Source organism: Mirounga leonina, unplaced genomic scaffold, assembly GCF_011800145.1.
Source record: "Mirounga leonina isolate KUSES-001 unplaced genomic scaffold, KU_Mleo_1.0 Mir_321, whole genome shotgun sequence".
Lineage (NCBI taxonomy): Eukaryota > Metazoa > Chordata > Mammalia > Carnivora > Phocidae > Mirounga > Mirounga leonina.
Window position 1 is genome coordinate 1,204,246 of NW_023270680.1, and position 15,412 is coordinate 1,219,657.

Genomic DNA, 15,412 nt, shown 5'->3' on the forward strand with positions numbered 1-15,412 from the left:
TTCTATCCAAAAAGGACAGGGGGAGGCAAGCTTTTAACTACCGTCTTAGTGAACAGAGCCAGGAAATAGATGTATACATACTAACTCACATGTATACACACATCTATATTTCTGTATTTGTATAAATATTAAAAACCAGGAGTTTACATGGACTCCCTGATTCCAAACACCACAAAGTTCATTTTAGCCTTTGTTCATTGCCTTTGCTATAATATTTTTCACTTCCACAAAATAATCTAACACTACTTCTGAAGTAGTCTGTGACAAAAAGGGTGCTCACTGATCTATCACAGTCTTGATCTGGCCATCTAAGTATGTCCAGATTGCAGAATTTATTATTACGCATTATACTGTTCACAATTTCATGACATAAGCATTTCAATGTAATGTCACATTTCCAAAACAAGCACTCTAATTTGACTAAGCTTAAGGTGGGAGTTACTCATCCATGAAATTTAGGTCATTTTAATAATCTGAGTAAAGCTAATATTATACCAATTGAATAATTATTTGAATCTAAGTCCCTATCTTGACTACACTTTGAAAAGTTTTACCTATACTCCATCTGCTAAAGCCCACATAATTTCTACGATCAAATTCCATTTTTAACATTCCTTTGGAAAGGCTGTTTCACGTCTCTCAAATATAACTGTCAAAAATCAAAGGGAATTTGTAGGCAGCTAGCAATTTCACTTCATAGGGTTTGTTTCCTTTATAGATGGAAGGTAAATGTTGCATTTATTTTTGTGCTCGTTTCAAAACCACATGCAAATCTCAGTGAAAACTTTAAAAAACAGTAGACTGTGTACATGGTATTACTTTGGGATGGTGCCAAAAAGATGAACTGAACTGCCAACTTGACTGTAAAGAAAGATCTGGATCAATTTTTAAAACAACTAACAGAGCTAACGCACATTGTGGACTAAAGACCTGTCAAATGCTGTCTCTTAATGTTAAATCTTAATCGAATCGTTTTGTCTTAAAGAGTAACCACACAGATATATAAATATAGTTAGAAATTCTCATTTCTAAAATTTTTAACTTCTGATTTAAATGTAAAATATTTGTTTTTAAGATCTACATTTATTGCACAGCTTAATATATATATTCTACTGGTATGCACAAACTACGCTTGGATATAAAATTAAAAATTCCTATTTTAAGGGTTTTTACATTATAGTAATCATTTAATAAACAATTCCTGCAAGTGAACCTTTATGTTGACTAGAGTAAATGTTATGAAACTGTGGCTTAATTAAATATTTGTTACTTCTACTTACTTCTGTGCTCCCTGAGACAACAGCTTTGTCCACGTTCACTAATGATGGTTCCTCCATCTGGCACACTCCCAGTGACCACTCCACACAACGGTGATGGGCCCAACAAGTGCCTAAAATGGTTGAAGTGAAAAGAAGCAAATGAATAAACATGAAGCATATTAATGCTAATAAGATGTAAAGCCCCCAAACTAACTCTGACATGTAGACACACAATGGCACCCTGTATTTGTGATCACACTAAAGCAGTCAGCCCTTCCCAAATGTATCATCTGGGAACTTGTTAGAAATGCAAAATATCAGAGTGCCTGGGTGGCTCAGTCAGTTAAGCATCTGACTCTTGATTTTGGCTCAGGTCATGATCTCAGGGTCCCAGGATCGAGCCCCGCATCAGGCTCTGTGCTCAGCAGGGAGTCTGCTTGAGGATTCTCTCTCCCCCTCTCCCTCTCCCTCTGGCCCTCCCTCCATGCTCTTGCGCACAGTCGTGCTCTCTAATATTTAAAAAATTTTAAAAAAAATGCAAAATATCATATCACAACCAAGACCCACTGAATCAAAAAGTTTTGTAGTGGCGCCCAGAAATCTATGTTTTAACAAGCCCTCTAGGTGATTCTGATGCACACAAGTTTGACAATCACTGAAGGAGTGATTATTTCAACAAAAAATGAGTTCTTAGTCATTTTATTTAAATATTACTATATTTTATTTGGTATCTTTACATAAAAAATAAAGGACATTATATAATACTTTATGACAAAAAGGATGAATGGCAAATAAGCTACATATACACCTCCAGTCTGCTTCATCCCACACCAAGAGCCCACATCAATCACTAAAAACAGTTCAGTCTTTCAATTCTCTACCACACAACACTTGAACCACTAACAATCAATATGTAGTTCAAGTGAAATTAACTCAAAATCCCAAAAGCACCATATCATGATTATGGGTTATAAGATAGCCACACGGCTAAGATCTACTGTCTTTCACCCTGCATTAAATAGACCCAGACATCCAAGTTCCCCAACTTCTCACAGTTCCTTTTAAAAATTTTCTTTCCTCAATTATCAAACCTCCATGGCCCTACTGTCTACATAAGAATAAACACAAAGATTTATAAAAGCATCCAGCTCAGCATTGGCCCTGTGCAGATACTAAATAAATTACATATACACAATTAGACAATTTATTTTACCTAAGCAAGCATACTTAAACAATGACATTTTTTACAATGTGATCATAATTATTTCTAGATAAAAGGTAATTACTATTAAGTTGATAACTCACTAAAATTAAAATGTCTACAGAATCATCAAAAACTAATGATGTAATGTATGGTGATTAACATAATAAAATAAAAATAAATAAATAAAAAATGTCTACAGAATCAAGAGACAGTTATCCACTGAAGACCAGCTCCTACCTGTAGGATCAAATAAGGCTTGGATATCAATAGCATCTGGAAGGCCAACCAGACTGAGTTCATCCCATAATTTACCAGCCTGATCATCTGAAGTGGTCTGCGTGCTTACACTTACACAAGATACTGTATTCTGCAGAGGAGACCGTTCTCTGGAAAAATAAAATAAAACAAAACAAATGTGAAAGTGGTAACAAGTAGATAATTATTTTGTTTATAACAACTTAATATAATGTATTGCCAAATCAATTTTAATTTATTAGGCATAAACTGTCATAAAACAACTTGTAGAATACAACTGTTATTATTCATAGTGTAATATAAAACTGGGTTGCTATATTTTATCATGTAAGCAACAACTAAAAAGAAAGTACCAAATCCATAAGGAAGTGTTAAAAATTACAGTTACAAATTTATTTTGCCATTCTATAATTTTTTTAATGACACTCTAATATTCTAACCAGGAACTATATTTTATCACATAAAATAAATATTCCCTTCAGCCTTACTTAAACGCTTATGAAACATAACTGGATCAGAAATCTTAATTTGCTTTATTGTGAGGACTAGCATAACGGAGCTGGCAGTTAACGTTATGTAAAGAAAGGTTATTTCCCAGGGGAAATGAAAACCCACTACAAAGTGTGAAGAGGGAGGTGGTGGGAGCAGACGTGTCAGCTGTAGCTTTCTTACAGGCCTCTCAACAAATCTCGACAGCTGGTCTGTGGCATGATGTTGCAAGTACTCTCTAGTAAGACTTTACCTCACAAGTCAGAAGTAAAATGCAAAAACAAAATAGCTACTAGTGGCGTGGGGAATAAAGAAGACAATGTAACAGTAAAAACAGCAGTATAGAAATGAACACTGAATAATAAAGCATACAACACATGGGCGATTTCAGACTTTCAAAGCCTTCAAACTTCAGCTACTAATTGAGTAAACATTAAATATGGGAAATCAGATGACTGGCACTAAAACTTTAATCTTCTCCTGATATCATAGTATTTAACCTGATCATAATTCTGGATTAAATCACTATTGAATATAGATCATAACTCACTGCACTTCTGTATGCTGGATATTTATCATGATTCCTATTAAGAGAAAATCAGCACAATGACCAGGGTACTAAACTTTTTTATACCTGGAATCATTGAAAGAAAAAAAGTATTAACATATTTCAATAAGTACATTTAAATATCAAACCATATAAAAATAACCAGTATTTTTTATGTTCAGCATTAGAAATGCATAGACTCACTTTTTTAGCATGCTATTCTAACTTTAAATTCTCATTCTTATAAATGCCCCCAATATAATGAGAACAAACTCTTTCCTATAAATATGATCTCCATTCCTACAAATAGATTCTTCATTACTAATCATTGTTCTTTTATTGGGAGAGGGGAAAAAGACGAACAGTTCATCTATAAAGATTAATGTACTGTTCTAAGATATTTCCTTTGTACCAGTATTTGATGGGGGAGATGGGTATAAAAACTAATGAAATGACTAATCAGTCTATTACTAACCAATTCCTAACCACTAGCTTAATCATATTTCATCTTTAGGTTCTGCAACCAGTTTTTATGGATATACCATATCAGTAAGATGCTGATGTCAACCCTAAGGATGACAGCAGCCCAACTTAGGAAAGACCATCAGGAGAAGACAGCTGAAACACATACCCCCAAAATTTAAGTCTAAAACAAAAGAGAAAAAGAACCCCCAATTACATATTCTTACAATTTAATGCCATCAAGAGAGAAAAATTCTTTTTAAAACCTCCTTTTCATATTACAAACAAAAACAAACTTATGTGGTTTCTATTCATCAGTAATATATTTTATAACTATTTAAAATCATTACCAAATTGTCTACCCCTAAATGAATTCCAAATTTTATAAATGTGTTTTATTCCTAAAGTCCATTAACTGTCTTGTTATCATTACTTAATACATTGGTAAACACTAAGTGTATATAAAGACTAAACCAAGGATCCTTTTTACATACTTATCTTAGCCCACAAAAGTTTTCACCAAAAATTAACTCAGCTTATAAAATAAGTAAACGAAGCCCAACTGTATTTCCCAGAATAAATGTTTATGTAATTGCCATTATTCAAAGGCAGAACATGAGGATATGAGATATAAGCTGGTTCGGTCCATTAGATTTGCTAATTACTGATGGACATTACAAGTTTGCTAGACTTTTGATGTATTTTATTAGGATGTGAGCACTCAATTGATTCCAAAAGGAAAAGCTCTTCTGTATGATCTAGCTCTGGCCTTTCAAACATCAAGACACTAAACATAGGACTTCTAAACTTCCTTAAGCTGTTCCACCTTAAATTTTTTAAAAGATTCTTTCTTGTTATTGTTTCATTTCCTACTTCAGGTCTTCAAGGCATTGGCAGCAGTCCAAAAGAAGGAGCCAATCACATAAGGACAGCACAACAATGCCTTAGTACCTAAATTTGGATAGAAGCCAGATAAGCACTTGGATGATTACATCATCACCCTCAAGGGGCAGAGCTGGTTGGCCTTCCAAGCTAAATTAATTTTACACTTTCTCATGGACTACAGAAACTTCTACTCCCTTAACTACCAGAGCCAAATCCACATATTAAGATAGCCTTTAAACAAAACTTAGCAACATACAAAAAAAAATTTTTTTAACTCCAAAATTAAACATATCAGAGAGAAGTTTTAGGTAACTATAATGTTGATGAATACAGACACACATGTATAGTTATACAAATACTTTAGTAAATTATTTCATTAAAAAAGAAAAGAGCTTCTTCTTTAACTTTAGAAAGGGCATTCTGAGCATATAATTACTTAGAAAGTTAACCCTGTATTATAACAGATTATAGGACAGCTCAATATTCTCTGAACCATAAAAATAACTTAAATGACAAATTAAGAACATGGGTAAAGGAAAAAAAAAAAAGAACATGGGTAGAGAAAACCATCTTGGTTTTCTCATTCTGTTAGGTTATATTCTTACAATCAAAAACTTATTCAAAGAACAAAAGAAAGACTTCACTGATCTATTTTACCTTCCTTCCATAAACTCCTTCTAGGTTTATGTTATGTTCTTTAAAGATTTCTTCTAAAGGTTAACTTTTGTGATCACACTGATTTTAAAATACGATTAAGATAACACACTTTTTTACACAAGAAATTTTGAGAAATGGAGTGTTTTATGGTGGTAATGGTGAGGCATAAAGCATCCTACGAATGTTGAAAAACATGAGAAATGATTCAGTAACAACCCCATTTATCTATTCGCTGAGATGAAAATACATTATAGATAGCCTTACTACAGTCCAACCATTTATTCAAAATTGCTTACTTTCTCTGTCCTCTTTGTTTTCGTGGTGCTGAGTTTTGTATTTTCTCACAGGTTCCATTGCTGTTGTCATCAATGTCCTTCTTGCTAGAAGGCTGGCTTTTCCACGGCAACATAAACCCAGGCGTTACTCTAAATTGTTTTAAGTCTCCTTGTCCTAAGGAACTTTTTTCACCACAGTAACAAAAAGCGCAGAGCTGTTCACTGGTTGAAATGAAAAGTAAGAAAGACAGAGAAGGAGAAAGTAGTTTTATTCAACTATTTGTAAAGTGACAGACCATAGGTACTTGTGCTTTAAAATTAAATATTACGACGTTAGCGCAAGCTAAGCTTGAGTATGTATAGGCTATAAGAACAATTAAGTTTAATAATCAATTATACATTAGCAATTCATAGCATGACTTTTTAAAGTAGACCTACCAAATCAAAAAATTCCAGCTTGTACTTAAAAGAACAATTTTATTTTAATCTAATTCAAGAAAAATGGAAGTAATAAAGAAGAATAAAGAAGGTAAAGCTGAGACTGGGAAAGAGGGAAGAGTTTAATGGCCACTGGACAACATACCAGCTGGAAAACCTGTGATGACAAAGTTTTATTGAAGCACCTGATGGACCATTCTTTATGCATGACACAGATACAAAACACACGCGAACATAGAGACATAAAAATGTAGATTTAAGGGCTTACTGGGGTAAGTAGTCAGTGATGAGGGGTGTGTGTGAAAGAGTTCAATAGGAGTGGAAAAGGGATAAATAGGTAGGGCACAGGCGATTTTAGGGCAGTGAAACTATTTCCCATGATACACTGTAATGGCAAATGCATGACATCAGGCATTTGTCAAGACTGATAGAACTATATAAGATAAAGAATGAACCCTAATGTAAACTATGGTGTTTAGTTATTAGTAATGTATCAATACTGGTTTATCAATTGTAACAAATGTACCACACTAAGGCACAATGCTAATAAAGGGGAAACTCAGGGAAGGAGGGTGGGCTGGGAATGGGAACTCTGTACCATCTGCTCAATTTTTCTGAAAACGTAAATTTATTCTAAACAATAACATCTACTAACTACAATAAAATTAAAAAGTTAAAAGACAAAAACAATATATGCTTATGGAATAGATGCTTAATAAGGGACCTTAGAAAGAATAGAATTCAAAGACTGCTCCTTGAAAGGAGAACCCTCTTGCACTGCTGGTAGGAATGTAAACTGGTGCAGCCACTGTGGAAAACAGTATGGAGGGTCCTCAAAAAGTAAAAAATAGAACTATTCTATGATCCAGCAATCACACTCCTGGGTATTTACCCGAATACAAAAACACAAACTCAAAGGTACGCATGCACTCCCTACGTTTACTGCGGCATTATTTACAATAGCCACGATATGGACACAGCCCAAGTGTCCGCTGACTGATGAATGGATAAGATGTGGTATACATACAATGGAATATTAACCATAAAAAAGAATGAAATCTTCCCATCTGCAACAACATGGATGGAGCTAGAGACTACTATGCTAAGCGAAATAAGTCAGAGAAAGACAAATACAATATGATTTCACTCGTGTGGAATTTTGTTGTTGTTTTGGGGGTTTTGTTTTTTAAAGATCACGTACATCTTTGACTTTTTATTACAGAAACTTTTGAACAAAGATATAAAAGTAGAATAATAGTTCACAAATGCTCATGAACCCATCAATCAGCTTTACCTGTTAGCAGTATTTTGTTTTTCTCATTTTATCCATCCACCCCTTATTTTATTTTTATTTATGATGGAGTATTTTATTTTATTCCAGTTTTTGTTTAAATTCCCATTAGTTAACACAGTGCAGTTAATTAGTTTCAGGTGCAGAACCTAGTGATTCTTCACTTCCATACAACACCAGGTGCTCATCAGGACTAGTGCCCTCCTTATAATCCCTGTCACCTATTTCATCCATTCCCCAGAAACATACCTTCCCTGCGTAACCCTCAGTTTGTTCTCTAGAGTTAGGAGTCTGTTTCATGGTTTGTGTCACTCTCTTTTACTTTTTCTTTTCCTTTTGCTGATATGTGGAATTTAAGAAACAAAACAGAAGAACAATGGCGGGGGGAGCAGCAAAACAGAAAACAGATTCTTAACTACAGAGAACATACTGCTGGTTGGGAGAGGGGAGGTGGGTGGGAGGACGGGAGAAACAGGTGATGGGGATTAAGGAGTGCACTTGTTGTGGGGTGCCTGGGCGGCTGCCTTCGGCTCAGGTCATGATCCCAGGGTCCTGGGATCATGCCCCACATCGGGCTCCCTGCTTGGCAGGAAGCCTGCTTCTCCCTCTCCCACTCCCCCTGCATGTGTTCCCTCTCTCGCTGTGTCTCTCTCTGTCAATAAATAAATAAAATCTTTTTTAAAAAAAAAAGGAGTGCACTTGTTGTGATGAGCGCTGGGTGATGTGTGGAAGTGTTGAATCACTATTGTACACCTGAAACTAACATTACACTGTATTTTCTTTTTAAGATTTTATTTATTTGACAGACACAGAAAGAGTAGGAACACAAGCAGGGGGAGCGGGAGAGGAAGAAGCAGGCTTCCCGCCGAGCAGGGAGCCCGATGTGGGGCTCGATCCCAGGACCCTGGGATCATGACCTGAACCGAAGGCAGCCGCCCAGCAACTGAGCCACCCGGGTGCCCCACATTACACTGTATTTTAACGAACTGGAATTTAAATAAAAACTTTAAAAAAATACCAGAATAAAGAAAAACAGTATTTCTTAGCTTTAAAAAAAATTATATTTCATTCATTATGGATTTTTCTGCATTGATGTTAAATTTTTTAAAATATTGTTTTAGGTGCATCTGGGTAGCTCAGTCAGTTAAGCATCTGACTCTTGATTTCAGCTCAGGTCATAATCTCAGGGTCATGTGAGATTGGGCTCTGCACTCAGTGGGAAGTCTGCTTGAGATTCTGGCTCTCCCTCTGCCCCTCCCTCTACTCTCAAGTAAATAAAATCTTTAAAAAAATAAATTGTTTTAAAGTATTACTTAAATTTTTGTCACCATAAAAATGAAAAAATATTTAAAAATTATAATAAAGAGAATAAAAGGACTGCTCCTCTTGGATATATTTTCTCTTCATGACTATATTTACAGCTGCTGCACCCAAACCTTACTTCTCAGGCACTGAAGTTTGCACCATAACCTCGTACTATCTACTCCATGAACTTTCATAATGTCTTACATTACAGGTGATAAACTATAATATTTTTAGGGAACTTTTTTTTTATCTTAAGTTAAATTCAAATTGTGCCCCTCAACTAATTACCTATTTACGTTTTTCAATTTCATGATAAACTGTGTTGTCCACTGAAATAGACGGAAAGACACACATATACATACACACACTTAAATGTGGTCTACTTTTAGAAAAATAAGGTCGAAAGGGAAAAAAAATGGTTCTTGTAATCCGTGTTCTCATTGCAACTCTCATACATCATTAGTGAGAACGCAAAACAGCAGGGCCACACATGGAAGACACGTTGGCGTTTTCAAATTACCTTTCTCCTAGCCTACGTATTTATCTAAGTGAAATAAAAACCCTATGTTCACACCAAAACCTGTGAGTGAATATTTATACCAATGGTATTCATAATTGCCCAAAACTGGAAACTACCCAAATATTCCTAAACTAGGAAATGGATAAACTGTGGTAGGAGCCTCCATAAAAAAGAATCCTGTTCGGCAATAAAAAGGAGGCAACTACTGATACATACAATAACACAGATGAGTAAAAAGGCCAGAAAAAGAGTAAAAAAGGCTTTAGCTAAGTAAAAAAGGCCAAAATCAAAAGAACACATACTCTACAATTCCATTTCTATGTTATTGCAAAGGCAAAACGACAGGGACCTACAGAAGACAAGCAGCTGCCAAGGGTGGAAGCTGGAGTCAGGGTTGGCAACAAACAGGCTTCAGGGGCTTTTTCAGTATGATGGGCTGTTCTTCATCTCGTGGTGGTAGTGGTTATGTCATTGTACACAACTGTCAACTCACGAAATGGGTGAATTTCACTGTATATAAATTAAACCTCAATTTTTAAAACTGGGGGGGAAATTAGGGGGTCAAGCAATTTTTAAAACTGGGGGGGAAATTAGGGGGTCAAGACAAGGGAAACAGAAATAAGGAAGAATGTAATCTAAAATAACTACAGCATGAGGGCGCCTGGGTGGCCCAGTGGGTTAAGCATCTGTCTTCAGCTCAGATCATGATCCCAGAGTCCTGGGATCAAGTCCTGCATCAGGATCCCTGCTCAGTGGGGAGCCTGCTTCTCCCTCTCCTCCCTGCTCGTATTCTCTCTCAGTATCTCTGTTGCTCTCTCTCAGTATCTCTGTTGCTCTCTCTCTCAAATAAATTAAAAAATCTAAAATAAAATAAAAATAAAATAACTATAGCATGAGATGCTAGATGAGAGATGCAAAAAGATGAAAATATGATAAAGCACTTACACTGTTAAGACTAAGAAACCAATTGGAATGGTAAGTTTGAATTCTTTCAAAATTAAATTCAATAGGGTAAAGAGATGAGGTTTGACTTTTAAGGGAAACTATCTTAAAAAACAAAATATAATGTATAATCAATAGAAAATAATTATCAATCCAATAGAAAACAGAAAAAAGTACTGCCTTCACAGAACTCACATGATATTGATAATTAAATAATCAAATGAACTGTTGAGAAATAACAAGTGCTACTAAGAAAAATAAAGCAGTGGGGACCCCTGGGTGGCTCAGCTGGTTAAGCATCTGCCTTCAGCTCAGATCATGTTCCCAGGGTCCTGGGATCAAGTCTCACATCAGGCTCCCTGCTCAGCGGGGATTCTACTTCTCTCTCTCCCTCTGCCCCTCCCCACTGCTCATGCTCATGTTCTGTCTCTCAAATAAATAAATAAAACCTTTAAAAAAAAAAAAAAGAAGAAGAAGAAAAGAAAAAGAAAGCAGGATTAATGGGTAAAGTCTGTTGGGGATTGTTTTATTTTTCAGCCTACTCTTTTGAGAATTTTCAAACCTTCCGCAAAGTGGGGAACAAACCATGTATGGATGAGGTATCTAGTATACACCTCCAAATGGAGATGTCAAACAGACGGATAGGAAGGTCTGCAGTTTGGAGAAAGGTCAGTCCTGGAAATATAAATATGGGGTTCATCAGCACACAGACAGAACTTAGCCATCACACTGAATGAGCATTCCCAGAGTGCGAGTAGAGATAAAAGTATGCATGCTGAAGACTCCACTGAGGACCCAACCTTTTAAAAGCAGGGAGTCTCTGCAAAAGCCAGCAAAAAATGAGGAGGCAGGGGTGTCGAAAGCAAAAGAAAAAAAACATTTCAAGAAGATGGGAGTATTCAACTGATAAATGATTTTATAGTTTTATTCATGCCTTTCAAATAAGGTCTAAAAAACTCCAAGACTTCAAAGCTGAAGTATACACAGATAGGTTATAATGTCCTCTATCTTTTTGTACTCTCTGAATTCTCTCTATAGCAGCTCCCCACCTGTCACTAATCCCCAATCCAGCTACATTCATTCTCTAACCTGATTTTGGCTTCTACACCAACAGAGACCAGGGAGCTCGCAGATTCCTCAGACACAGAACGCTGAAGGACTGGGATCGGCCGTTTGCTGTTGTCCACTTCTGCTTCAGCATCTTCTTCTGCAGACTGTTCTTTGATTTCTGCTTAATAGTGAACAAGAGGATTAAAAAAGTCATTTTTGCATTTAAATCAATCTTTGGTGAATTTATCTGTAAAGCATACATGGCATGGGAAGAAGATTCAAAGAGCAATGGCAGCACTTCACTAATACAGGAAAAGTTTATGTATGTAATGGCATGGTTTATATTTACTCTCTATTGCAACATGATCATTGAAATAATGTGAAACATAGCACACTTTTTTGTGTGCACTTTACAACTGACTCAGTGGAGTTTCATCTTAGTAATAACTGTTAAGAACTTTATTTGTAGGATTATAGCAGTTCATCTACAGAACAAATGTATTTCAAAGTGACACACTTAAAAGAAGGTTCTTCACAATTTATAAACAAAATTATCATTCATTTAAAACAATCATTACAGCCTAATTAATAGCCATTCTAAAGGTAAATAATTGAAGAGAACACATCTTGACTCCATTGCCTTTTTCATTTACCCTCAAGACTCCAACCCCAAACACTTCACACATACTATCGTAGGAGGCAAGTTAACAAACACTATCACCCATAATATCATGTGTCTCTTTAAATAAAAACGATCTATCCACTCTTGGAGACTGCATCACCAGACATGAACAGGCGCTGTCCCTCCACCAGTGCTCCTGATGCAATCCCACGCTCCAGTCGGTCCTTCTTTCCTAACCCGAAATTTACTTAGACCTTTCCGCACCACCACCCCAAACCAAAGAAACAAATACCAAGCACTTATAGTCCTTCAAACTCCTCCTCTCTTTCTTTCCTTCTCCCAGTAAAATTCAGGAAATGGGACTTTGGAGGGGCCGCACTCCATTACCTTCCTAATGGGCATCCTCCCACTGCAATGCTGTTCTCCCCACCACGACCGACAGCAACAGAACTCACAATCCAGGGGTTCCTTGCAAGCCTTTCAACTTCCCAGAAATTCATCTGGCACCAAGGACAACCTCCTCCTCAGTGAAAGGCTCTCCCACCTTCTATAAGCAGGAGATGTAATGGATTCCTACAGGCTTCAGAATCATCAAGGCTCTCAAGTACCAGTTCTACCAGCTATTGTCTATACAATTTATATAAAGTCATCTCCCAAATTCTCCACATCTCACCTGCAAAACCAAAACGCTACCATGTATCTCACGTGGTTGCTAACGAAAATTAAATGACCTAATATCTGTCTCTTCATCTGGTTTCTTTTCAACCTCTACATGTGGGAATAGCCCTTAGGATGTCCTTATTTGCTCTTTCTTCTTGAAGAACTTAATGATTATCCAGGTTTCAACGGTCTCCTCTGGACTTCCTGGTCATCAGCTGACATCTGCAGGCCTGGCTCCTCTCTTGAGTTTGAGACCACACTTGAACTGCATTCTGGACATATCCAGCAGTTGAACACTAAATTCCACACCAATTTTGATCTCACATCTCTCAGATCAGCTCTTCAATCTGACTTTCCTATTTTTATAACTATCAAAGTCTCCTAAATTCATAAGGAAGTTTAGGTAAGTGTTTTGACAAATAACTTTGAGAACTATTAATTGTTCAGTTAGAAAAACTACAAATAATGATAAGTCTTGTCAAATCATGAAATGAATGATGAAATAAAGCATCAAACATGCTTCAGACAGTTTTGGTTCTATTTAAAATAACATTGTTCTGAGCGCCTGGGTGGCTCAGGTGGTTAAGCGACTGCCTTTGGCTCAGGTCATGATCCTGGAGTCCCAGGATCGAGTCCCACATCCGGCTCCCTGCTCAGCAGGGAGTCTGCTTCTCCCTCTGACCCTGCCCCCTCTCATGCTCTCTCTTATCTCTCATTCTCTCTCTCAAATAAATAAATAAAATATTTAAAAAATAAAATAACATTGTTCTGGGGCGCCTGGGTGGCTCAGTAGTTAAGCGTCTGCCTTTGGCTCAGGTCATGATCCCAGGGTCCTGGGACTGAGCCCCACATCCGGCTCCCTGCTCAGCAGGAAGCCTGCTTCTCCCTCTCCCACTCCTCCTGCTTGTGTTTCCTCTCTCGCTATGTCTCTCTGTCAAATAAATAAAATCTTAAAAAAATAATAATAATAATTGTTCTTTCTTAAATTGAAATAGTAAAGTTGACCATAAATCAAGTGCTTCTGGCCGATCAATCATGTTGTCTGTCCTGTCTACCCCTAGCCACAAAACTGAGAGAGTACCTAGAATCAAATCTACAAAGTATATTTGTATCAAAGGATTATAAAAAGATTTGCAAACTTTACTACATTAAAATACTAAACTTCTATATAACAAAAGATATCATGAACAAAATGAAAAAGTACATCATAGATTGAAAGAAAATACATGTGATTTGTATCCACAAATAGGCATTCAAATCTAGAATATGTAAAGAACTTTGCATCATGAAAGATGAACAAGGCACATTACCCTACAGAAAAATGGACAGAGGATTTCTTTTACACCCAAATTTCAAAAGGGCACATAACTTCTTAGCTACTATTTCTCAACCTTCTTTGTAGCTAATTGTGGCAAATTCTCACCAATACAGTATGACCGAAAGTGACCGTGCAATTTCTACGTCACCTAACAGGCAGGGATTTGCTCTAGACTAAATTATGTTCCCTCTTTCCTATGGACAGGAACACAGACACATCAGCAACCCAGATGCAATGCTGCCGATGAGAACAACACTCTCATGAAGGGCAGAAGAACAAGATGAAAGGAGTCTAGGTCCATAAACAACCACAGGGAGCAAAGATGCCTGAACCTCTCACTTTCAGAAATTCTGCATGAAAAAAAAAATTAATTTGTTTTATTTACCCCACTGCTGTATTTTGGGGTCTCTGTTTACAGCATTTTAGCCCATGCCCCAATTAACACAAGAGTGGGGAACTGCAGTAACAAACACTTAAAATGTGGGTTGGTGATCAGGCAATGAGAACAGTGATACTAGAGTTTGGAAACCAACTGACCCTTTTTATGCTGTATCAAAATATTTGGTAGATCTGTGACCTGCAATAACTTGGAAAGCAGACCAGGTGCCTCCAGAGCCTATAGGTCTAGGGAAAGCATGTGGAAAGACCCAAAAGTTATTTTGTGTTGCCTGCCCTCTATGTGCTTTTATAACCAAAGACAGAAAGTAACATGGTTCCACGAGACAGAGTCCTCTGCCTATTATATTCAAAATACTATAAAATGACCATATATAAAAATGCCTTTAAGGAAGCATTTCACTTCTACCCAGAGATGCCCTGAGCACATGTGGGATATGCTCTTTTTGTACGATTCCTATTACTAGGTGATAAGGAAGGGTAAGAGTCAAGATAAGAGGAGTAATAACAAGAGTACCTCAGAAGCTCATAGATCCTGAGCCACATGGACCAGAGTCATGTGCCATTATATTGCCCTGGGAGACTTTTCTCCTAAGGGCCAGCTAGCTCTCCTAGCCTCCATCCCTAAACTGCATTCCCTCCAACAGGGTGCAGCCTGTCTGCTCTCTGATATATGCTGCTATCTACCACGTATGGCCTCTCGTCAAAATTCTTCTCCAGGCAAACTAGCACAATCCCAACTACTTCCTTATTTTGCTCTCCTTCAGAAAGAAAATACAGAACACTTTCAGTATGTTTAGGAGCTTTTTTGTTGCTTATAACTAAGGGGAAACCAGT

General features: G+C 36.8%; 1 protein-coding gene across 1 annotated transcript in view; it reads right to left on the bottom strand.

Moving 5' to 3' along the window:
* KMT2C (lysine methyltransferase 2C) overlaps positions 1 to 15,412 on the bottom strand; it is a 271,489-nt gene that overhangs the window by 159,665 nt on the left and 96,412 nt on the right. The window contains exons 3-6 of the mRNA XM_035029848.1: positions 11,619 to 11,757; positions 6,055 to 6,255; positions 2,701 to 2,849; positions 1,281 to 1,390 (exon numbers count right to left, since the gene is read on the bottom strand). Coding sequence (XP_034885739.1) covers positions 1,281 to 1,390; positions 2,701 to 2,849; positions 6,055 to 6,255; positions 11,619 to 11,757 — 599 coding nt within the window. The remainder of the gene's footprint in view (positions 1 to 1,280; positions 1,391 to 2,700; positions 2,850 to 6,054; positions 6,256 to 11,618; positions 11,758 to 15,412) is intronic.